Here is a 27,167-nt window from a genome sequence, read left to right as displayed (position 1 = left end):
TGTTACAGCCCTGACTTCATTGACACATACACTTACATACTGTGGGGTGGACATCAAGTAGGGAAATAGTGAATATTATCTATTAACATTGATTCAGTATATGCTCTCAAAAACTTGTACCTACCTTTATTTTTTGCTCAGATATTGCACTTCCTTTCCCAGAACCTAAGTCAGTGGAGATAGCAGTTTTGGTTGGAATTGGTTTCTTCTCAGCCAACTTATCTTGTAATTCCTTCATCTTTTTTTTGGTAGTTTCACCTTCTTTCTCAAGCTCTTCAACTTTACGCCGCAGAACAGCTGTTTCCTGAGAGTACAAAGCAAAGAAATCTAGCTTGAATTTGCTATTTATACTGCAACATCACCATGAACGCATAGCCGAGGGTATGTTATTGGATGGGTAACACTTATGTTATGCGGTAAAAGGGCAACCCAGAGACCATGGGAATCATTGGATACATAGAAAATGGACAGATGGTAGCCTTGTCAAAAACGAAAAAAAGTCTTCTTTACGTCTTCGTTACAAAAAACTATTTTATTCGTCTTCTATATCCCAAGGCCGTACAACAATCACTTTGATATTGGCAACGTAAATAAAAATAACAAAACAAACATTCATCATCACCTTGAACGTAAAAATGCAAAACCCTACAAAATATTAATTTTCACATTACAACACCTCCCCTCGTTCGAGGATGATGGAAAGGAACACAAAAACATCATACATAACTTTGTAAATTTAGTTGCGAGTTTCTTACTCCAACTTAATTATGCCCATTTCTTTGGCAAACAATAATGTCTTAGGTCCAGACAAACTCTTTGTCAAACAGTCTGCAATGTTACTATCAGATTTCACATATTTCAATGAAATCTCTCCCTCCTTCACAGCCTCTCGGACATAGTTGTATTTTACCACGAAATGTTTACTCCTCTCATTTACAATGTCATTATTGGCAATGTATATGGCATCTTGGTTATCACAAAAAATGGTGCAGGTCTTTGGAATGAGGCTGCTTTGCTTCAATTCACCAAAAAACAGCCTCATCCACTGGATTTCACACACACATTCATAAATAGCAATATACTCAGCATGCGTGCTTGAGGTGGCTATGCTTCTCTGCTTCCTACTTTTCCAAATTATTGCTCCACCTCCCAGCATGATAACATACCCAGTGACAGACTTTCGATCATCTCTATCCCCTGCCCAATCTGAATCACAATAGCATGCAAAACCTTCAACTTTCCTGAAAACAAGTTGATAATCACATGTACTCTTTAAATATCTCATTACATGTTGAACTCCATTCCAATTTGTTACAGTGGGGTTGCTACAGCATTGACTAAGTTTGCACACTGCGTTTGCAATATCTGGACGAGTATTGGTACTCAAGTATAACAAGCTGCCTATTGCACTCTGGTATTTCTCCTTGCAAAAGATTTCTCCTTCTCCTTTACTCTCAAAATTTGCACCTGCTTGTAGTGAACAAGAAACACCTTTACCTTCTAACATATAAAAATCTCTGAGAAAAGACATGACATACTTCTTCTGACTCAAAATGACAGTTCCCCTGTTTGGTCTGGTGAATTGGATGGACAAAAATGTGTTCACCATACCCAAGTCCTTCACCTGAATTAAGGATGCAATTTCATTTTTGAACACACCTACTTCTTCCTTCTCACCTATAATCAAGAAATCATCAACATATGTTCCCACAATTACATTGCTCCTTAAGTACACACAAGGGTCACTGATACATTTCACAAACCCTAACTCCACCAAAATCTTACTGAGAAACTCATACCAATTTCTCCCTGACTGTTTTAAACCATAAAGGCTCTTAAAATTATTACGGAGGCTTCATAAAGGCTCTTCTTCAACCTACAAACAAAATAATCTCTGTTTACACCCACCCCTTCAGGAACAGACATATATATGGTCTCATCCAGCTTGCTGTTTAAATAAGCCCCCACCACGTCTAGGTGATCTATTTCCCAATTATTTTCCACAGCAATATAGGCTAACAGACGAACTGATTTCCTTTCAACAACTGGACTGGAAGTGTCATGATAATTCACACCGTATGTTTGAGTAAAACCCTGAGCCACAAGTCTTGCCTTAAATCTTACAATGTTACCTTCGTTATTCCTTTTAAGAGCAAAAACCCATTTACAGCCCACTACTTTCATATCCGGTCGTCTTCTCACGATGTCCCAGGTCTCTTGGCCTTCGATGTTCCGTAATTCTTCTTCAATGGCTAACCTCCAGTTGTCGGCTTGAGATCCTTCTATGGCTTGGCGGTAACTGGTTGGGACATCATCCTTTCCAAGGACAGAACGGGTGACGTTGCAGCATTCACACGGTCCTTTGGGCACCCGCTGCCGATTTGACCTCCTCAGGACTTGAGGATTTTCCTGCTCTTGTTCCTCATTCTGGACCTGGGCCTCTATTTCTGCATTTTCCTCTCCTGGCCTCTGGGCTATGGCTTGTGGCATATGTGTCGGGAGGGCTGCATCAACTTCTTCTTCTTCACTCGATGTGTCTTCTGTCTGGTCGCCTTTCTCACTGTTTACCTTTCTATGGAATGGGAACACAGTCTCATTGAATATGACATCTCGACTAATAATGACTTTCCTTGTATTGAGGTCCCACAATCTGTAGCCTTTGGTGCCCTCTGGGTACCCCAGCATCACTGCTTCCTTTGCTCTGGCATCTAGCTTGTCACCATGGACTACTCGATACCAAGCCTGACAACCAAACACCCTTAGGTACTGAAAATCCTTCTCTTCAAGCTCTCTTCCAAGCCACCTCTTTAGTGGAATTTCAGAATCTATTGCTGTTGATGGACAATGATTTCTTAAATGACATGCGGTTTTTAGGGCCTCAGCCCAAAAATGTTTTGGCATACCAGATTGTTGCAGCATAGCACGGATGGTATTCAAAATTGTCTGGTTGTACCGCTCGGCCAGACCATTCTGCTGAGGGACATATGGTACAGAGAGACGATGTAGGACTCCACTCTTCTCAAGGTGTTTCTTGAATTCATTTGATGAGTATTCCCCACCGTTATCACTCTGGAACTCCTGTATTTTAGTTCCATGTGTGACTTCCACCATTTTCTGATATTTTATGAACTGCTCAGTGACTTCACTTTTGGCCTTCAAGGGAACTACAACAGTGAAATGAGAAAATTCATCAATAAAAGTGACAAAAAATCTGCAGCCACTCAAAGAGGCACAGGGCATAGGCCCCACGACATCAGAGTGGACCCTTTGGAGGATATGTGTAGTCTTACTGTCTTTTTCTCCATTGTAGGAAAATTTCAGTCTCTTAAACTTTCCCTGTATACATGCTTCACATTCTTCTTCTGTCTTCTTACTCATTAAGTTCCACAATGGTTCTATCTTCATCATCCCTTCATGGTGCAGGTGTCCCAAACGGTTGTGCCATGTTGTTGCTGCAATTTTACATGCTTTCATACCTTCATGTTCTTCAGCTTCTTTTCTTATTTGTGAAATAGAAGCACTCCCTTCAGTAGTGAGGTAATACAGGAAACCAACGCGATACCCCTGGAACAGAGTAGCTTCTTCGTCGCTAACAGTAGTCTTTCCGTCTCTCCTCACAATGGTCAAGCCCTTCTCTTCTAATTTCCCTTCCGAAATCAAATTGTCTTGGAGGCAAGGAATATATAACACATTAGTTAACTTTATTTTCCATCCACCACATTCATTCGACATCTGGATGGTCACTGATCCTTGACCTTCTATTTTTAGTGATGTACCATCACCCACAGTTACTTCTTCAGAGAGGGGTTTGAAATCAACAAACAAATCTTTCCTAGGGCTCATGTGATCCGATGCTGCTGAATCCAGTATCCATATGCCGTTGTTTGCATGGTTTGGATTTCTTTGCATGCAGAGTACTTTATAGCCTCTTGATACTACTGATGCTGATGACTTCTTCTCTTCTTCATCTTGCTTCTGTATGGCAGGACAAAATCTTGCAGTATGCCCCTCCTTTCCACATGTGAAACAAATGTATCTCCTCCCAATAGGTTTCTTTGGAGCATTTTGTGATTTATTTTCACTGCTTACTTTAGGTCTGTTTGGCTTCTTCTTTACCTTGAGAACCTTGTGTTCTTCTGTCTTCGCGTAATCCTCATTTTTCATTCTCTTCTCTTCTAGCAGGAGTTGGGACTTAACATATTTGGATGTTATGTCTCCTTCATTTGTTCTGTAAATACTTCGTATAAACCCAGCATATTTTTCTCGAGGCAGACCCATGAGGTAGAACGCAGCCAGTGCTCTATCCGGGAGATAAATGCCACACTTAGTAATTTTACGGTTGTAATTCTGGATCTTGCTCATGTACTCCATCATGGAAAGGTCTTCCGTTTTTTCGGTATTTACCATTTCCTTTAGGAACATTATCTCCTGGAACACGTCGTAAGTGGTGCACATGTCTCTTAATGCCTCCCACATATCCTTCGCTAGGTCCAGTCCCACGATATCATCCAAAAATGAATCATCTACGTATTGTATGATAATGGCTCTGGCCTGTTGATTTTGTCGCTGACGGCGCCTAACCTCTTGTGGTGGGAGTTGGCTTTCGTCTTCCATTTCTATCTCGTTTCCATCACTGCCGAATGCTATGTATGGATGGAAACCTTTTACCGCTTCCCAACAATCTTTCTTCATTAAAAAAGCTTCAATTCTTACAGCCCATACATCGTAATTATCGCTGTCGAGTATTGGGATACACGTCTTCTTTTCTTCCGCCATTTTTGATGATTCCGAACTTACAAAGAACAATTATGGGGTTCACTTCTTCTAACCTCAAACGTATTTGCCATTCACACCATCAAAAGAAAACTTTGCTTCGCATCAACACTTAGTGTTTAAGTCTCATAATCTGTCAAAAACGAAAAAAAGTCTTCGTTACAAAAAACTATTTTATTCGTCTTCTATATCCCAAGGCCGTACAACAATCACTTTGATATTGGCAACGTAAATAAAAATAACAAAACAAACATTCATCATCAACTTGAACGTAAAAATGCAAAACCCTACAAAATATTAATTTTCACATTACACCCAGAGACCATGGGAATCATTGGATACATAGAAAATGGACAGATGGTAGCCTAACCCATGAAAATCATCAGGTACACAGCTGGAGGGTAAGCCATGGTTGTAAATGTGGTTACATAATGCCAACCACATAAAAGACAATGAAATGCATATCAATCGCCAAGAGGAAAAATTCACCTTGAACCATGAATGGAACTTTTGGTATTTTGCACCACTGCACATACCACTGAGATATCTAGAGTACATACTTAATTTGTTACAATTTAAAGAAGATCAGCGTGCAAGGAGTAGTGCAAAGAAGTACCCATCTACATACAACCATGTTTACAGCCAAGCATAGCTTTGGAGCTGGGGAGGGATTCATCACTAGTTGTGCCTTTTCTGAGGACCTATATCCTTTGTGCTGTCATTCTTGGTAAATCAAAAGGGCAAAGTTTATTGCACCTTGAACTGCCAAAATGGTTCCATGCAAATTTAGGACACTGGATAACAGGGTGATCTGAAATACTATGATTCATGATTCCATTTCCTATCAAGATGAATTTATTCCATAAAATTCATGATGATGGAGATGAGAGATTTCAGTACCCTTCTATACATTTTAATGAGGCGACTGAATGTTATAAATGGATTCATAAAATCAAGTCTTCCTTTCATAGAAACACTTTCTATCTACTCAAAAGTAAAACAAAAATGTCAAAAGCTGCAGATGTTTGTAAGTATTACATTTGAATCATCATTTTCCACTCTGTAGAATCAAAAACTATTATTTAATACTGCCACTGAAAAGCAGTACATAATACTAACCATACATAATGATTCTTGGAGTAGGTGAGTGATTTATTACAACAAAAATGATACACAGAAAAGAAAAAATAATGATTATTAACTTTATTATTTCACACACCTGTTCATTCAGCTCAAGTTGTAAACGCAGCTCAGCAGGGTCATCATCTTCGGATATTCCTTCATCTTTTTCCAGAGAAGGTTCTGGAGTGAGTCGAGCTGGACTGGGGCTTTGTTTTCGTGCTGTAAAATTTACTTTCGATCAGTAAGTATATTCACTAACTCTAAATCTCCAAATAAAAAGAATAATTCCTTCGAATAATCTGCTGCAACAATAAAATTAGAAATTACTATGAGCCAAATGAAGAATCACTTAACACCATTTCAGAGCACGCAAGATATGTAGGTGCCAGATAATTTGAAAAATATTTTTTCAATAAATATATTGCTCGCATCAAAAATTTGGTCCACAGCATGTCACAAAAAATATTATTAGTAATGTTTTATTTTATGAACTTATTGAATCAGATTTCCTTATAAATACATTAGAAGTGTATTTTTTCACACGCATTTAAAAGAGTGAAATTAGAGAAAAAACCTTTCTTCAAGCCACTTCACATATAGTTTTGCCACATCGAATGAGCTAATAAAACAGACAAAATGGAATAATGAAACGACATGTGTTAGAAAAATTAGAAACTTCAAACCATTATATATCCAACAATTTAAATAATAGACAAAAATAGTCAAACATACAGCCCCTTGTTGTGTTAATCTATTAAATAGTCATACAAAATTTATTGACCACTGATCAACAAAAATAATAATTTAAACATCTATTTCCTGAGCAAATTTAAAAAAAATTACTTCAATCACACGTATTACCAGCCAAACAAAAAATCATTCTCGTTTTGGTGTAAAAATGAATATGATCGAACATCACAATGAATTGAATTATCCATGATAATGGCCAAGAAAGCCAAAATGAAAACTTGAAAAAAAATATATAATCCATTCACAATCATTTTCTGAAAAGTTCCTGTTTCAACTTTCACTTTGTCCCCTGTGCTGACTGTATTGAAAAAGTAAATGCTCATTTACACAATTTAGCCATTTTCTCTCACATTTGGTTGCATAAAACATATTATGGGGATAAAATAGGGGAAAAACCTAGTGTGTGGGCACAATATATCTATTTTAGTAGAATTGGACTTATTCAAAAGTGTAGGAACCAACTGAACCTCTAGAAGATGCAAAAAGAGGATAGGAAAGGAAAGGCAGACTGGGGGATTATGAAGGAGGCAATGTGAACGCTAGATAAAGACTGAAAGATGGATAATCAAATTCATAGTTGGTAAAATTCAAATTTCATGTAATCATCACTCTACTGTAAAGTCTTTGTAAGAAATGGGGTTTATACAAAAACCCCATGTAAGTAAATATATATGTATGCAAAAATAAAGCCAAACAAAAGTTGATGTCCACGATCTCTTCAAAAAAAATATCATTAGGGATATAAATAACAACTGATATGAACTAATTTATGGAAAAATGACAGCAATCACTCACAAAACCATTCAAAACACATAACATTCTTAAGGCTGAGTATATTTACTGAACATAGTTGAAATTCATCAACAGAAATTTGTAGGGTAGCCATGGAAAGTAACATGCAGAGTAAAGCTGACTACTCCTGACAAGGAATAGTCAAGGGAATAGAATTCAATAGATAATATTTTAAAAGGATTGAACAGGAGAACACACAGCAAAAGAAAAATGAATGTGACCCTAACCTAAGGATTTGAACATTAACAAGGACATTCAATAGTTAGTTGTGATTCTATAATTCTGATTTTAAACAGTAAAACAAGCATGCTACAAAATAGGATGTGCAATAGTGCAACTATCAACAGGGTTACATCACTGCCTGTGTGTACTCATGCTCAGTTGTGAAACAAAGTCCCTGCCATTAGAGAAAAAATTACTTAGTGACAAAGCTTAACTTTGTTATTAGCAAGACGGCAGATGCAAAGCATTTAGTGGATATCTGCACATAATAAAATTAAACATCAAAACATAAGAGCTTCATAACACATCATATAATTCCTGTTTACTCGTTACACTGGCCAACTACCCTAGGTCTGCCAAAACTGCTAGCAATGGTACAAGAAAATGTCTACTGAAATCAACATGAACTTTCAAAAGATATGCCACTATAAATGAGTACTTGACAGTTAGAATGAAGAGATATGGCTGGTATGGAGGGTAACAAGAAAAATTTCATCCTCTATAACATAATGCAGAAAGTAATACATAGAACCATAGTAGGCATATTATGTATTTTGTTCTGCAAAATACTCTGGAGAATGTAGTCGTAATTTGAATACTTTCCAAATACTTTTGTTAGTGATTGAAAAAAGTGTTTGTGAGTCATTCAAACGTGATGAAATTGAAGGGGACATACTACTCCTCGACTTAGCAGCCATTCTCTTCAGTTGTGCCACCAAGGACTCATTGTCGTCTTCCACCCGAGACAACGTCTTGCGCAAGTTCTGTGCCTGTAAGTATACAACAATAAAACTGATAATATTCTTGGATATTTTTTTTACTGATTAGAGATGCCCAAACGCTTGAATTTCACATTCATAACTCTCTCCATTTCTGAAAATACACTGCTTGATGGCAATTTTTTAACTGCTAGCTACAGGAAGCATCCACAGCTATGGAAAGCAACACTGCTAAAAGAACAAAATGGTAAAAAAAAAACTCAAGCACAGTAAGCCCTTCATTATGTAGAATTAAAAAATCTTTCTCGTAAACATGTTGACTGCATCAACGAGATGCAGTGCATCAAAAATAAAAATAGAGAAAGTAGTGAGACTATTGCTCATATGCATAGTAGGCAATATTTATTTTATACATAAGAGCAAATAATCTGGTAGTTAGGTAATAAAAAACTTAATCAAGCAATAAAGAATACTGAAGTCATATTATTTCACAAAGGAAATTTTTCAAATGTTATAAGCACATATTGACTCCATTGATCACCAAAGCCTTTTTGGATACAAACACATTTTGAAGATGGAAAAAGGAGATGTTTATATGAACATTGAACAGATATTTAGTTCACCCACATAGCATATAGGAAGAAGCAAAGATTTTGGCTCACATCTGAGATATAAAAAACACACAGACACCTTTTGAGAAGCTAATGGTAAAGGCATCACTCTATGAAGCTATTGGGATAATGAGAGACTTCATTACCTAACGGCAATAGAAAAGCAGCCATTGGTGAAGTTGAGGCTAATAGAGATGGGAACATGGAGGACAGGGATATTTGCTGTAGAGGAGCCAGGATGGAGGATGGCAAGACAGAAGCCATTGGGGAAGACGGACGTGATGAAGGACTCTGAGAGCATTGTACACCAATAGAAGTGTAGGTCTTTGAAGGAAGGGGAAATGCTTCCTCAGAAGCGTCATTAGAAGCAAAGCCTTCGTGTTCTCCATCAAGAGGGAACTGCACACCGATTGAACAGCTCATTGAAGAATAAAAACTAGGTGTCGATGGAGGAGTTGGTGAACGGAATCGTATGAGTGAAGGGGGAGAAGTTGAATAGCTGCTTGCAGGTGAGTAATGAGAATGACGGGAAGTGAAATGTGAGTCCAGCTCTGGTGTGGTCTTTCCTGATGATGGCAATGATGGTATGGTCACCGATGGAGATTGGCTTCGCTCAGACAGAGGTGGGGATGGCTGACATTCAGACAGGTAGAGGCAATTAGATGGGTGGGATGCTTCCGATGATGTCTGATTGGGTGATGAATTTCCAAGAGGTACCTCGGCCAAGACTTTATCTACAGTCTCAGTAGCAGAACTCTGTTCTGGTGATGAATTATCAAGATTTGACTGAGCCGAGGGATCATCAACTGCTTCAGTAACAAAAGTCTGCTCTGGTAATAAATTATCATGAGACTCATGAGCCAACAGTTTGTCAGCTGTGTCAATGGATACTAGAGACTCATTCTGAGAGCATACATCAGGTTGAGATTGTGATACATCCAGGCCATTTACAGAGCAAATGGTAGGAGCAACAATCACTGCTGACTCATAACTGTTCGATTCAGAACTGTTCAAAACTGAACATGTCTGAGAACTCATCCCATTAGTAACGTCAACATGAACTGGGGAGATGAGGTCCTTGGTATCATTCATGATCAAAGGAGTCTGAGTTCCAAACTCAGCATTCAATATTTTATCAGTAAGTACAGCAACTTCACTGGTTACAACATTACTTGGAGTAGTCTGTATCCCGAGGCTAACATTAGTACCTGCCATTTGAGAATTTTCTGACCTTTTCAGGTCAAAATCTGAAGGTGAAATTTGCACTCCAAATTCACATGTTGGGACACCCAAGATAGCAGAGCTAAGATTGAGATTGACAAGTGTGAGAGATGTTTGGACTTCGGCATGATAAGTTGCCCTATTGATCAATGAACAAAGTCTATCCATCTCACAAAATGTAATAATAGATTGAGTACCAAAGTCTTTACCACCAACTTGTTCAGATTTGTGCAATTGTACAGCAGAACCAACTTGAATGCCTGAGTCCTTTACTGTATGGATTTCTTTCGAAATTTTATCATCTGTTTGCACACTAGAGTCATCTAATAGGATCTTTTTAAATTTGGAGTCTAGTGATCCTAAATTAAGCTCATTGAGATGCTTAAGTTGAGAAGCATCAGGTGGAAGTAAATCGACAGATGGGTGCTTCAAACTGGAAAACATTCCATGGTCTGCTGAGAGAGTGGGAATCAAAGTGTCTAATTTTTCCCTTCCCATCATCTGCGAGTACTTTGTGCCAATGACTTTGGGTTTTAACTTGGGCGAGGAAGGAAAAGGGGGTAGAGGAGGGACAGGCATTTGATTCTGTCTCGGAGGAAGAGGGGGAGGTGGGGAATCAGGCTCCCAAGAGGATGATATGGACTCCAGCTCACTCCCCACAACTTGAATAGCTCGGGAACAGCAGCTGAGTCGTGGAGCCACAAAACTTCGTCTTCTTCGAAGCTGTTTTGGCAATTCATTCACAGATATATGCATTAGAAAATCCCACAATGGGATAAAAATGATAAAATAATACAGAGCTGTAAGACAAAGTTATTCATCTATGACTAAAAGTAATTAAATACATGTTCCTGCTCAGAAATTCACTGCATCAATTGGAGACAAAAACCCTCATAACCCTTGAATATAATGAAAACAGTGATATAGATAGAAAAAAAACTGTTATCAATTTCATGGTATATTGCATTAAAAATAACATTTTTCAAAAGAAGAGGCTTCATCCAGAACAAAGAAAAATACCTATAAATTAAATAATACAAAATGCCTATCAATGAAATACATAAGTAATTCTATCCTGTACAGAGACCAGAGGTTTCAATGGTGGTCTGCAAAGGAGATCCATTGGTCAACAACAAGGAAAAAAATAAAAGTGGAAAGTGAGAGAATTGTGCAGTGTCTGCAGAATTCTATGGGTTAGAACCACTGACATAGATAATAATTTTATAAAGTTGCATTACACATTGCACAAGATTTAAAACCTCAATTACGTATGATTAATTTAAAATACTAAGGCAAAGCCATATTTGTGACTTAATGTTTCAAACGGAGTAGATTTTAGATAGTAAAATTTTAAAACCACAGGTGTAACTAGGGCAATAATACATTCAACAGAAGAAAAAATAATGAATGATTCAAATTAATCGGTTGGATATCAAGCAGTAGACGAGTACATATTTCTGGTACCACATGTTGCTGGAAAATTAAACAGCACGTTTCATAGCAAAATTCAGCTATCGAATTGAAAATTAGGAATATTCACAAACATAAAAATTATAAATCGGGTATGGGCCTTTTGAAATACATCTATTATAGCTTATAAGACTCACTTCTTTAAAGTATGAATAGAAAATTTTGGAATTCATGCTAATGACGTTTTATTAACCTAGAGACAATTGCACAAATAAATACATACATTAAACTATTGCTTACTGCTTTCTATGTACTTGCATTGAATCTACTCTAACAAAAATGCATTAATAAAATGGCATACGCATACTTCAAAAAGCAACTGAATGTCAATACCGTAAGAAGTAATGCTTCTACTTTTAAATTCTTTCTAAGCAATTTAAATTCAAGAAAAAATAAGCACACCCATGCTCCAATTAGTATTTTATACATGTTTCAGTGATTACAATCAATATTTGTAAAAATGGCACTTCATATGTAGATTATGAATTCCTTTGTTGTGACTAAAAAATCGAAGTCTATTAGAGATATTTCAACATAAAATGTGTCCTTGAAAGTGATTACTAGCTTCAGAAAAAAACTGCTCAAACAAATAGCTTCAAAAGAAAAAGTACTACATAATAATGCAAAAAACTTCTCTTACGGGAAAATTTCTTTGCCACTACCTGGATTTGCATCAGGGTGAATGATTTTTCCTAATAGGAATTTTTAATTCAAAGTGCACTTGCAATATGAATTGACAAAAGTTCACCACTGGCAAGTGGATGACGTTGTGTCTCTAATCAATCATCATTTATAAATTTTTTAAATAAGGATAACAATTAATGAAATTTTTTCAATTTTCTAATTAAATTTATACCTATTAAAGACTCCCAAATCCACTGCCATTTATTGATGCAAATGGCCAAAAATGTAAATCACTGAGGACTACCAAAATTAAATGCCTTGAGAAACAAATTATGGAAATTAGAGAAAGAAAGGGCAAGAGCTCATGGCTATGAAATATGACTCAAAAAGAGTCATAAATGCATCTCAGAGTAAATATAAACTGATCACTCAAGGTACCTGTCCATTTTCCAAAAGCTGAGGAAAAAATTCTTAACCTAAATATCATAATTGAAATGGAAAGGGTATGTAAACCTCCCAATGGATTTATGTAATTATAACCTTGATGCCAATCTTTTTCTGTGAGTGCTAAATGTAATTAAAATAAAATTTTCAATCAAAATACATACCATGTGATTATATTTGTACAATCTTGGTTACAAATACAGAAGTAAAAAATTCCCTTGTTAATACGTTCATATTTACTCTGAGAAATGGACTATTTAGGACAATATGGGAGAATTCGTGTTTATGACCTCTGGAAATAATAAATGTACTCAAAGCAATAATAATAAGCATGGACTGATGGAGCAGGTAGGAATAAAGGATGAAATATTCAACACAATTCTCACATTACTGCCCTTGTATGCATACACATACATCTCTCCAGCTTAAGGGAAAATACAGAATATCATATCCTAAGCACCTTAAGTTTAACATTAGTGACAACAGAAGCAAAAAGTCTTTGATTTTAAAATAGAAAAAATATCTGAGCATTGATGCTATAAAATAAATTGAGGTCAGGAATTATTGGCAAGAAATTGTCTTTTAGAATTTTAAAACGTCTTAAAGCTGATAACAAGGGCATTGTAACATATACCAATTTAATAGTGCAAAATACTTGAAAATATTTACCTATTTTCAATATGCTCAAGGTGATTAAGATTTTCACAGGAGTGATTCATGAAAATATCATACATATATTATCACACCATTAGGCACACAAAATTCTGCGATATATACCTAGTTATCCTTCAAGACTCAGATGATGTAGAATAATAGAAAAAAGATTAAAGGCTATGGATATGACAAGATAAAATAAGAGTCCACAGTAATTATATAACTAAGTGCTAAAATTTTACAAATATGGATGAAGATAAGCATAAAATAAATTTATAATTTACCTCCTCTTCAGCAAATCTCAGCTGCTCACGAAGGTCAGCTTCTCTTTCCATTGAATCTTGAAGATCCCTTAGAAGTTGTACGGGATCCTCCTGAGATCCACCTCTCGTTAAACTTTCTCTGGTTGGACGCTATAAAAATATTATCATCAAAGTCAATTTGATCAAAAATGTTTTCATTCATCAATTACAGACAACTTGGAAATCAAATGAAAGGCAAACACTTAAAAATTAGCACGTTTAATGAATGGTGTAGGAAACCATTAATTTGCATGGGCAGATGCATCATAGAGCAAGGTAAATTTTTGATTGAAAACCAATTAAATACTACCAAAGAATAAATCAAATTTTAAATGAAAATTAATGCAAAGATAATCCATGAAAAATATTTATGACAAAAGTTATGATATCCTGAGACATATTCAATATATTCAATTCAAGAATACCTTTCAAACCAAAAATAATCAATTTCATTTCTTCCTGTCATATCACGACACAAGTCAAGGCTTATGGATTCAAAATAATAAGAGAGCTCAGCATGTAAATAGCAAATAAAGCTATGATCACCAGTTAATTCTCACAAACAAATTTTTCTTAAAATTAGGGTCTATTTCATTGGTATTTTAAATGAAAATTAATGCAAAAATAATGCACGAAAAAAATACAAACTCGCAGTAGAGAAGTGATTAAGACAAATACTCATGAATAGACAAGTTAATGCAAGATATGTCCCATATTAGCCTCAGTATGTGCACCAAAATATTGTGTATTACATACTGCTTTGAAATGCCTTCCTTTCAATACAGAAATAGGCACAAATGATAGGGCAAAGGATGGGCAACTTCAATAACCAAATAGAAAAATTGAAAGGGATTACTTAAGCATGAATTATTAATATTATATTAAACAAACAGACACAACGCAATGCAAAGTAACATGCTAATGGTGGATCAAATTTTAATTACGAACAAACATTTAATTTTGCATTAATAGAGGTTTCAGAGAAAATAGCAAGAAAATACTCTACACAATACAGCAATTCCAGGTTTTAAACGGTAGATGTTATAGGAAATGATCACTAGCACAATACAATGCATAATAAATTTTGGATATTCTAAAAAAACATGTTTATTTTAATGATGCAATGTAGTTATGCATTCTTTATGAATATTTAGTCGTTCGATGAAATGCATAGTAGATGATTCAATGGACACACAAAAACCAAGGCAATAGCCAACCTCTCCAGAAGATGACTTTGCAATAACAGCAAGCTTTGGCGCTTTCTTGTAAACTTCCTCCTTCTCCGTTTTCACTCCAGGTTTCTTCTTTCCTTCCTCCGCTGCCTTTAATTTTTCTTGTAAAGTCTCAACCTCTGACTGAAGTCTCAATGCCACTTGATTGGCCAGAGAAAGATCATGCTCCAGCTACAGCAGTAGTTTATAAAGAGCAAGTGTGTTAAATCATGAGTAAAAAACAAATTTTTCCATTCCACTAGAGTATTGAGCACTGACGACTATGCACTGTATTTGGTACAATTGCTCAATTATCCACGGTAAAAGCAGCCAGAAACAAAGTACAGCTCACATTCAGATGATAAAATGGCATCTCTCAGGTGAGATTATGGGGAGTAGGGAAGCCTTTTGGACAGAGCACAGCATTACTTATCATATAGTCATAGGTTCACATCCAGAAAGAAGCCTTTGGACATGCCTTGCAAAAATCCCTGTATTTTAAGATGGCCCAGGTAAAGGTTCTGCAGTTAAATCCACTCACCTGAGACTTAATCATGGGTGAGGTCTACCCTCAACTATCGAAACAAAACCCATGTACTGAGTGAGTGAGGGTAAGACAAGGCTCCACAATGAAATACAAAAACTCACTAAATATGTAGGTACTTCAACCCAGCATCACTTCAGAATATCTAAAAACTCTCTCCACAAAATGTTTGATGAGAAACATCAAAAATTATAGTTACACTTTCTTGTGTTTAGGTTTTTTGGCCTTTTCATATATATAGATGAGCACAAGGGAATGTGAATGTGTCATCATATTATATTTAATTTAGAAAATATTTAACTTCATGTTCATTTGTTATTGTTAATGTTTAATACCGGAGTATTCAAAAATTTTTAAGTTAATCCAAAATTCAAATTTTTTATTATCATAACTCAAAGGAGTTTGATGAAAAAGCACATTTGCAGTACTAGGGAATTTCTGGCATTGCAGCTTTACCATGAATAATCAAGAAGCATTTAAGGTTTTATAACGAAGATCAAAGCTCAAGCAATCTATGCAATGATTCAGAGGACAAAAGCTTCCATTAAAATTTTTAGCTCCAACTATAAATGATTAAGTGCATCTAGTCTAAGAGAGCCAATGTACAAAAATGTTTGTAACTGCCTATAGAATACACTGCATATACTAAATTTGCACATAAAGCTGAATGGTAAATACATAACATGTATTCTTAAGCTTTGACTAGTTTGACATAATTCAACACTTTTGCATAGAAAGTTATTTTTGCAAAAGCATAATAATTTTCTTGACTCTAAAAACTAGGCAATTCTCCGCAATGAAGCAGTAAATGAATAAAAAATCCTTATGGAAGATTTAACCAACAACACCTACCTTCTTCTGCTTCTCAGTGGATCCAGTACCGGAATGGGCTGCAAGATTAGTGACAGCCTCATTCCGCTCTGTTTCAAGAGTTTCTGCCCTTCTTTCAGCTTTCCTTAATTTGAACTGGAGAATTCGGCAATTTTTAGCTGTCTGCTCAAGCTCTTTTTTCAAAGTTGTATACTCATCCACTTGATCTTCCCTTAGAAAAAAAATCATATTCTTAAATACAATGTCAAAGACCAAGAATAAGTACAGACAAATAGGAAAAAGAAATGAACTGTGGACTACCATGTCAGTGGAGGACAACCCAATGGATAGACAAAATCATAAGACACAGAATTAGTGTAAGAAATACAATGGAGGAGAAAAAGAAAAACGACCCTCAAGGTAGTCCACAGATGAGATCTTTGGGCAAATAAGGAAGAACATTGGATCATTGGTGGCTGCACCCAAAACTTCCTCTGGTGTGTTATGCTAATATGTATCTACATATGTACTAACTCCCAAGTTGTCAAGATAGGTGTGAGGTGGGAGGTATTTGGACACTATCCATTAACCTTACGGTAACAAAAAATAAGGTACATATATAAAAAATATGCATCACTTTTCGAAATCTGAATGACAATAATATCAGCAACACAAATTATTGGTGCCACAGGTAAATGCATGATACATCACAGGTAAGAAAGAGGACAACTTTCTCCTACTGGTTCAGTTGTTTGATTAATAGAATGTATTAGAATACTGTATCAGGCATTGCTTTGAAATATAATTGAAACTCTACAGCAAAATACAGACAATTAGTTTTAAAATAAGGAGTAGGTAAAGAAGGCTGTAATTTAAGGCACTTCAAAAACAACCCATTGAATTAACAAGCTCACATCAGTATCATAAACACTAATTACAGACTTCTCTGATAAATCAATTGAACAAGTTGAATCTCAGCCTCTATGTTTCTCGCATGCATTGATTAGCCTAAGTAACACGGCCCAGTCTTATTTTGCAAGCTAGCGGTAAAAAATGGGCACAGTTGATTTCACTAACAGACATAACCATTGCTATGAAATTACTTCAAAAATTGAACAAACTACTGACCATGAAAAAAGAACCCACGCAACAAGAAGACTGCATCATATAGGACACAATAACTTCATGGATTAGCAGACAAGTCCTGATTTTCATGCTAGAGCAGGCTTAGACTGACAAAACTAAAGTTCAAATACACATGTCTATTTATGCTTGGTGAAACATTTTCCCAGCCAGTATGCTCGACATGTTTTAGGTCTGAAGTAGGTTCTTGAAAAGGTATTTGCAGTGATGATATTAACAACCATCCAAGTAAAATGAGGGAAGACTTAAGAGATCCATAATGAGAAGAACTTTGCCAGAGACGAGGCCATTCAAACAGCAATTGTGGAAGAGAGTTCCAACTACTCAATGCTCAACGAATGGATAGCCATCACTATAAAAAGGTGGCATATATGCATACATTTGAACTTCTCTCAACCCAAAGAAAAAATCAAGACGACAATTGAACCTGTGGTCATTCCAAAAAAAAAATGGCTGGAGAATCCAGAATATATAGACAGTCAGATTTGAAAGAGTTCAGATCAATCTGAGATCAACTTACCAACTAAGAATAGGAAACACTTTCCTTGTATTATACTTTAATTTAAAGAAGCAGAACTACTTATAGTCCATTATGGCATACCATCTGCATGTAAATGTAGCATCAGTACCTGAAATTATCCTGCATTTCTTCCATCTCTTCCTCCAGCTCCCGTATTTCCTTCTTCATCTCAGAATTTTCATCCATCAGCTCCTCACATAGCTGCTCAGCTGCAGTGAGTTTATTCTTGAGATCCTCAATGTTTCGTTTAGTTTCCTCATCATCATCATCATCCTCTTCTTCATCTTCCTCACTATAAGCAGAAAAAAATACCTCAACAGTTAAGTTTTACATCTTGGAGAAAAAATACATAGCTGATTTGTTAGCCTCTTCTCCATGCATGCGAGGAAAGCCCCGATTTTATCTCATACCAGATAATAATAATAATATTTATTTGCCTGGAGATCTTGGTACATACATGTTCCATGATATACGGCACGTCAATGTTTAGTTACAAAAAAAGACATTTAAGGAAATAATAATAAACATTACCCATACAGAACATATTTACATGGTTAAATATTTGTCAATAGAAAAAAAAATGTATCAAAAAGAACTCCTTCGCCTTAAATTTAAAACTAGACATTTTTTCCAAGCTCTTAATGTTTCTAGGAAATTCCTATACCTATTCTGAATAAATGCTTGGCAGGCCCTGAAACTATTTTTTTATACAGCTAATGGAGTTAAAATTTGATAGAAATACTCACCATAATATATATTCAAAGCCAACAATCAACATTAAATGCAATATTGAAAGAAGAGTAGGTACATGAACTGGGCTATCACAAAATTCATGAACCTAAAGTCCCCAACCTTTTCCTGACACATTTCTGATATAAATCTTCATTTTCCTCACTTTTTCATGCTACCCTTTCAATAATTACATGACATTTTGACGATTAAGAGTCAATAAAATTTTATAAAAAAAATATTAAAATATACACAGATAATTTTTCAAAAGTCCTTCTTCACAATAAGAGTGTAGAAAAACAGAAACTTGTTAAGTAGATTTCAGTAAAAATATGGATTCAAATTTAAACTTGCACACCAAATTAAATCTTTAAAACAACAATGATATAAAAAACATTAAATTTATCTACTTTTCTAACCTATTTACAGTTAAAGCTCAAAGCCAAAGCCAGCTGACAGGTTCTTTCAATCTACCTGTTTAAACAAAATTTTCCCCAACGCCAAGGACAAGATTCCCTGATATTTCCGTTATTTCCCACACTCATCTCATATTTCCTCAGTATTCCCTGATTATAATGTTATGATATGATTATGATATGATTACTGGTATACCCTGACCTGTAACAACCCTAGTGAACTCTCAGTCAATCTGGCTCTTAAAAAGGGGACAATGGTATTCATAACCCAAGAAGCTTCCTTTTCATTAGGACAGTTTCCATTGAAATCATTACACTAGACTGTTATACGAAAGAGCAAGCAGTCATCATTCATTTTCTTATAGGAATGATAGAGAAAATATAGAATAGGAGAGAAAATATTTTAACTCATTTACTGTGGACCCTGCTAAGTGGCGGGGTTGCGTGGGACAATCAAAAACGGGATCTGCCACTCGACAGGATGACTATTAATATTGACATTAAAAAATTTGTAATAAGGATAAGTTCACCACTTTCAAACCACAGTGGATGGGTTAAAAGCAGAGTATGCATTTACACTAGCAAAAATTATCAGGAGGTTAAGGTTTACACAGCATTTTAAGGGTTGACACAGCTAATAAAACATGGCAAGCATTGCACACACAATAAATGGCAAAATTAGCCAAAAATCAAATATCACAGACCTAAATGTTCGTCCAGCAAGCAGGGCACGCCTTCTTCTGATAGCTACTGCTGCAGCACTTGTCTCGGATAATTTTTTCTTCTTTTTCTTCTTCACTTTACTCTTTTCCACTTCATCAGTTAGTTCCGTCACTTTAACACTTAAACTTCGCTTTTCTTCTTCAAGTTTCTCTTTAGCAGAACTAAGTTCATTCACTTTCTGCTGCAACCTCAGTAACTCTGATGATGAAGTCCTGAGTTAAGCAAAATATATATAGAGGTATTGTGGAAAGCCAGAAATCATAACTTTGCACCATTGTACCCCAGAGACCCATAAATATTTCATTGAAATATTCCACTTTTTAAAATCATATTCATCCAGTTAACCCTGTATTCTAACAAGCCTTTGAACAAAGCTGTTGTATGTTGTAGAATAGTTGTAACTAAATGATGGAAATAACTGAAAGGTTCAACTTCATAAACCTGAAGCAATCCACCCACCAAAGAGAGATTTATCAGCCATTAAACACACTTTCCTGGATTATATGACAATGCTAATATGTGGAGCCATTGAAAATGGAAATGGTAAATGATAAAACCAAGAAAGGGTTATGTTTTACGTGCCATTATCACCTGAATTATAACAATAAAATGCACAGCTAATTTTCATGAAACAAATAACACTGATTCGATTTTAAAGGTAGACTTAAGGTATAAATATTTAAAGAAGAAGACACAAAGGGATCTCAACTGGACATTAAATTACCTGGAAGCTGTTGTAACCCTCCTTAAAAGAATATCATTCTTCTCTCGTTCAGCCTTTTCACATCTAGTCCTTAATTCAGCCAACTCTTGCCTAAGACTTTCGACTTCTTCTTCTGTAAATGATTTTTCTCCTTGACCACCCACCAAAGTGGTATCTGTAGTGTCTGTGGCCGCAACACTACTATCATCATCTTCACTTTCACTTTCTTTCTCAGAGGCTTTCTCCTTTTCTTTTGCCTGCCACAACAAATTTATCAATGAAAAATTTACCAAAACATAAGAAATCATATGAAACAATTTACACGATGATTTTCTATTTCATTAAATTCATTATTACATAATTCAACTACAAAAAAATAATTATTTTCAAACCTAACAAACTTAATTTCCCTCTAACATGGCTCAAAAATTGCTGATGCTAGGAAGAAAAATTGAGCACATTATGTTTCACATCTCTGAGAAAAAATACATTTCTGAATCATTAGCCTCTTTGTAAGACAGTTCAAAGTCAGCACAAAAAAAGGCATTTCCTAAATAAATATCTTCAATTACAAGCAGACTAATTAAATGTCAAATTTTGGAATAGTGATAGAATCCATTATAACTATACTCTCAATGGTGCCTTTAAAATCAGTAAACACATTTGGGTTAGACATTTTATAGGGAAAAGTGCACAGATACTCCTGGGTATTACCAGGGACAGGAATATTTTGTGAAGTTGAAATGAACACCTGGCTCATTGATGCTTGCAATTGCTTTCGATCTATACTTAGCCACTATAGCTGTTCATTCATTGCAAACCATTTCACATCTTCGAGATTTTCATAAGATGTAATATTTCCAAAGGTTAAATACTCTGCCAATATTGAAATTTACAATTAAAATTAAACCAGAAAACGTCAAATTAGGAATTAGGAGGAAAAGTTTATGAGGAGAGCTATTCAATAAAATTGCATATTCACCTTAGGGGTAGATGACTTTACACGAATAATGAACTCCACATCAGGATTAACAGGGGCAGATGATTTGGTCGTGGAATCCTTTGGAGTGTGGTCTACAGTCTTTACTTCCTGAACCAGCAATCTTCTTGACCTTAATGGAGTACTACTTTCACTAGTTTTGGATGGTGATGAAGAAGTTGAGTTTAAGGCAGCCTGAGCTGTCTCCCCAGCACGCCGCCGTTCGTGATATCTTTTGAGCCAACCTGAGGCCAACACAAAATTAAGAGGACATGTGACAAAAACTGCTATGGAAAAATTATCACGTGCAGGAATATTTCATAAAATTTAGCATATGATTTTATGATGAATAAACATAAAATTAAAAAAATAAAGGCATAAAATCATGGTCCATAAATGAATAATTGTCATTGTGTCATGAAAAGCAACTTCTGGGGGTAAATTGGATATTGCAATCAGGTGAACACAGGTTTAAAAACAGTATTCACCAGTAGGTTACCATATCAAGCATACTCTTGACAGTGGCGTAGCCCTGGGGGGGGGGGGGGGGGGGGGTCCGGAAGATATAAAAATATAAAAACACAATATCTAAACACAATAAAATCTCCAAAATATAAAAACACAAACATTTTTCTTCATAAAAGAAAACAAAATATTGAAAAATCATGAATTTAAAAAATATTTCTTTAACAAATGAAGTTTTTTAGATTATGTAAAGTGTTAAAATTAAACTGAAATTTGTTCAATTGTCAAATTGGTGAAGATTTTGAGATATGCATCAGTAAGATACAACATAATTTGTTCAGGTTAATATTTTAAGTGGCACTTAATAAGTTATTTTTTATCTACCGTGAATGTTTTACAATGATTCGGAAAGCTCATTGTGAAAATAATTATTCAGTATCATGAATCATATAAGTATAGGAAAAAATATTTGCCTTGAAAAAAATTACATTTTTTAATCATTTATCATTAGCTTAAATTAGTTTAAAACCCATTACTTAGTACCCTATTTTTCAAAAATTTCCCCCCTGGTTTTGGACCCCCCCTGAACAAAATTCCTGGCTACGCCACTGACTCTCGATTATATTATTTCATTATGACCAAATTATAGCTACATAATTAATTCATTATGCCTCAAAGAAGTTACTTCTTCATTCTCCCTAAATATTTAAGTAAAAGCTAATGATAAATGATTAAAAAATGTAATTTTTTTCAAGGCAAATATTTTTTCCTATACTTATATGATTCATGATACTGAATAATTATTTTCACAATGAGCTTTCCGAATCATTGTAAAACATTCACGGTAGATAAAAAATAACTTATTAAGTGCCACTTAAAATATTAACCTGAACAAATTATGTTGTATCTTACTGATGCATATCTCAAAATCTTCACCAATTTGACAATTGAACAAATTTCAGAGGTAGTGTCCAAAGTTTCAAATTCCAATTAAATTTATTAAAACATATTGGCTTGATATTTACCTTCCATATTGACTAAATAGCCTATCTGAGCAAATAAAATCAAATATTAAAATAAAGCAACAATACACAAAATTTGTGGAGAGAAATTAATATATATAGAACTGCTCAGTGGCGGTGGCAATAGGGGGTGGGGGTTTTGATAGTTTGATTAATGTAGCATTATGATTATAACAGGAAGAATTGAAATCCATATTATTCTGTATTCTCCATTTTCTTGCAGGTGAACCCTACCCCATGGACTGCTCTGTAGCCTCCCTTTCACATGATCCAAGAACCACCACTGGAACTGATTTTTAATAGTCTCTCTATAAATAAAATTTCCTCATTGGTCCAGAAGTTTGATATTCAGATGCTGACTTAGACATCAATGATTCAATTGCCGTTCCCTAGAAGAAGTCTAAGTCAAATCCTGGATAAAGGGCACCATGGCCCTGAGAAAGGAACACCCTCATATGATAGGATATTATCTCTCCCTGAAATACCTCAATAAATAGTTATAAATATTTCATTGCACTTATTGCCCCTTCCCTTAATTTGGTCCTATATCGGCCATTTTAGCAGCTGTCCTTCATTGCATCATGAAGTGACCACAAATAGATATGTACCACTCAGAATCAGCTCAATTAACATGTATTCATATTTTTTCAAATGAGAGTGGAAGAATTAAATTCAGAAAATGAATCACCATCTTCCTCTGAAGTGGTGGATGTTGATGATGATGTGTTTGAAGAAGACGACGATGATGATGACAATGGTGGAATGGGAGGTTTTGATGAGGAATAAGTTTGAGTGGACGACGATGTTGACGAGGAAGGTGCCCGCAGCCTTATAGTTGCCGATGTTGAGTCTTTACTAGTTGTGTCTGAGGAAAGAGACTGCAAATCAGGCGTTGAAGTCCATGAGGAAGCAGATGAACGGCCTGGAGGTAACCGCGATGAATAGGAAGGTGAATTCCAACCTCGACTGCCACCAGCATCACTTGATTGGCCATCTCTAAACCTGGAGCAGAAAAGAAAAAAATTTCAAGATTGCACACTTTTTTATGGAAAAAAATAAAGATCAAGTGGTTATAAAAAGAAATCTCTCTCTATTAAAATGATGGTCACCATAAAATAGCATCTCAAGAAATAATTTTGCTTTGCACAATGGATTCTTGAACACAAATTCAGTACATAATTTGAGTTGGATTTTAATGTTGAAGCCATTAAAGTTTATAGCTAATAATAACTACTAACTCAAAACTTACTAAAAATTAAAACGATACAAACTCTAAGATTTAAAAATCATAAAGCATAAAATTAAAAACACTGGTCGGTAGCAGTAGCTGAGGACTTCGTCAAGTGGGTTCATAAGATATGAAATATGTGTTTCCACATGAATTTGTGGTCCAGGTAAAAAATTAGAAAAATTATTTCATTGTTTTTATTTTTGAATTCAAGACAGAAAAAGAAATTTGACTTACAAGGAAATTTTAAAAATGTACTTAACTTCTACTAGCATTTTAAATCAAGAAGTATGCGTCACCTATCTGTCAAAAAAGTCATCAAATCCCATTTCTAATTCAACAAGCCCAAGAAAATTGATAACAGCACATGCACCTCAATGTGTGATGCATGAATTTGAAAACCTTTCCTCAATTGCACAAATTAATGGGGGCAGATAGTAGAATAACAGAATCAGAGCAGCATTAGATAAAATATGTATCCTGAAAGTATATGTAATTTTTACATACTTATTTGCAATGAAAATGGCATAACCCCACAGGAGACTGCCAGATGATTTTTTTTTCAGACATACATTCTCGGTATGATTTTTTCAAATATAAACAATAGGATAAATTCATGCGGTGATAAGTTTAGAATAAAACGAGGGATCTAAAATATATTTTCACCCACATTTACATGGTGGCCAAGAGCCATAGAGCTGATCATGTTGTGGCCAGCCTGCTGAACATGGGTATGGCTACATATGTATTTCCCTACCTAGATATTTCCCCACATGCCGTGCTTAAGATCGATTTTTTATTAACTGTGACATATCTCTGAAAATTGCATGCAACAACTCTAAAATATTTGCTGGTGTCCCTAGGCAAAAGTGTTTAGACAATAAGACAGTTGATCGATGCCCTCACCTCAAGGATTTCAAGCATAAGTTTCTATATCTACTGCAACTCTACCACATCCACAATTTATTACATCAGGATCAATACGCACCAAGGTCCTTAGCTTCCTCATAGGTGATATCCACACTGCACATCACACAGTCTATTAAAAATGCATGTATGCACCATCAACACACAATATATGTACCTTAAAATGGATTGTATACATAGAATTCTCTACAAATCAAAAAGTGGTGGAAGTTATGCATTATTTCTCTCATTTATGAAGGCTCAGGAGAGATCATGGTGCCATTAAAATTTAAAAAATTTTGCAATGCCATTCTCATATTGTTGAAATTTATTAAATGGCAATACATGAGAAGTCATACCCCACTATAAGCAGTATTTGATAATGGAAATAACAATGGCATTGAAATTTTCCTTCTAATCCTTTTAACTTCCACACTCACAAGTCTCAATAATATTGAAACCATGACAGCATACATGAAATGATTATGCAAGTAGCTCATTCGCACAAGACCCGCCTACTCACCGAGATGAGGATGTGGATGAATTTGAGGAAAGTAAAGGTGTGGATGAGGTCATCTCATCCTTCCTCAATGAGGTATCTTCCTTTCTGCCACCCCCTCCATGGTCCTTGTAGTCCCTATAATAAAGTACAGCATTACTGAAGACTTCTCAAATACTGGGGCACTCTTAGGACAATCAATATCTTGAAAAAGAGACATTGTAATCTCTCAAGAAAACAAACATGTAGAATGTTTTACATTTCTAATGCATACATTCAATGTCTGATCTGTTTTTGAACTTATCATGTGTTCAAATCCAACTTTTTTTTAGTCTAACCTCAGATCCAAAATGAAACATACACAGCTAAAGAGGGGAGCTGACTCAAGGTCACAGTCATGGGAGAGAGACATCCAGACATGAGAGTTCTGAGAACACAGAAACAAGAAATTCAGCAAGAGGAGCAGATTAAATTTTAGGGGTCATGAACTCTTTAAAACTCTTCACACAGGTTAAGCAATGAATGAATTCATCTTGAGTGGATCCCATTGATAAACAGTGGACTGCGGACAGACAGTGGAAACCTTGCTTGCTCCAGTACAAATATAAGAAAAGTAAAGCACAAATAGGGGTTATTAATAAATTATCAAAACAATTTGAGCAAACAAGGGGTGAAAACAGGAGTGTAGTCTGTTACCAATGCTGTTTAAGAGTTGCATCCAGCCTGATATGGAACTTAGAGATCAAGATTAAATATACCCTGTTTTAAACATGAAAATACCTCTATTGGAGGATTATTACATTCATGAATTTGTGACCTAAAACTTAATATAATATTAATATACATGGAATTTAAAAGTTAAAGTCAATATGATTAAAAAAAGTGAATAGGAGAGACAGATGAAGACCTTATTGTCAAAACTTGCCTATATACATGAATATAAATACTTTTGACTAAATCCTACAAATGAACTATGTACTCTAAAAAGCTACTCAGAACAATTAAGTTGGAGGAAAATATCAAAGCAAGCATGCAATGATACCATACAATTTATAAACATGCAATCTACAAATTCATAAACCAATAAAAATATACTATCACTAAAATTGGTAATTAAACATCAAGTCAGGGATCATTCATTGACGGGTGGAGAATGATATTTGTACAAGATAAGCTGCATGAATATCCCCATTAAGCAATTTAAGGAATGAAATAATACAAGAAATGATGCACAGCATCACATTAAAGGAATAACAGCAATGGCACAGCCATATCCTGCAAATGGAATATACGAGGTTGCCAAAGTTAATCTTACAATTGATTGCTATGATGAATAGGAAAAGAGAAGGGGTTATAAAGAGGGTGCCAGATGGACAAAAAATACAATTAAGAGAAGAGGCCTTGATAAATACCACAAATCAATAAATGGGGACCAAAATGAGACAAAAAGCATTGTATATTGAACCTCAGACACCAAGAGCCATGTCAGGCCCCAGGGAAAAGCACTATCGGTACTCAAAATCAGGCCCTTTATGCATCAAACGCTCCCAACAATGAGTGAAGCA

The 27,167-nt window shown here is 35.3% G+C and overlaps 1 protein-coding gene across 3 annotated transcripts in view; it reads right to left on the bottom strand.

The window, feature by feature from the left end:
- The window catches only part of LOC124153539 (protein MLP1 homolog), an 80,147-nt gene that overhangs the window by 33,221 nt on the left and 19,759 nt on the right, over positions 1–27,167 (bottom strand). For 2 of the 3 annotated variants that reach the window (XM_046526768.1, XM_046526769.1), the window contains exons 3-14: positions 25,627–25,740; positions 23,658–23,971; positions 21,486–21,727; positions 20,525–20,760; positions 19,782–20,012; positions 18,042–18,224; positions 16,312–16,501; positions 14,922–15,107; positions 13,687–13,815; positions 9,136–10,933; positions 5,993–6,114; positions 125–304 (exon numbers count right to left, since the gene is read on the bottom strand). In XM_046526768.1, the coding sequence (XP_046382724.1) occupies positions 125–304; positions 5,993–6,114; positions 9,136–10,933; positions 13,687–13,815; positions 14,922–15,107; positions 16,312–16,501; positions 18,042–18,224; positions 19,782–20,012; positions 20,525–20,760; positions 21,486–21,727; positions 23,658–23,971; positions 25,627–25,740 (3,925 nt within the window). Of the gene's footprint in view, positions 1–124; positions 305–5,992; positions 6,115–8,335; positions 8,430–9,135; positions 10,934–13,686; positions 13,816–14,921; positions 15,108–16,311; positions 16,502–18,041; positions 18,225–19,781; positions 20,013–20,524; positions 20,761–21,485; positions 21,728–23,657; positions 23,972–25,626; positions 25,741–27,167 lie in introns of all 3 variants that reach the window. The other variant, XM_046526770.1, reaches the window with a different exon arrangement.

This window comes from Ischnura elegans, chromosome 2 (genome assembly GCF_921293095.1).
Source record: "Ischnura elegans chromosome 2, ioIscEleg1.1, whole genome shotgun sequence".
Lineage (NCBI taxonomy): Eukaryota > Metazoa > Arthropoda > Insecta > Odonata > Coenagrionidae > Ischnura > Ischnura elegans.
Note: the sequence above shows the minus strand (reverse complement) of the source record. Positions and strands in the feature narration are given on the sequence as shown.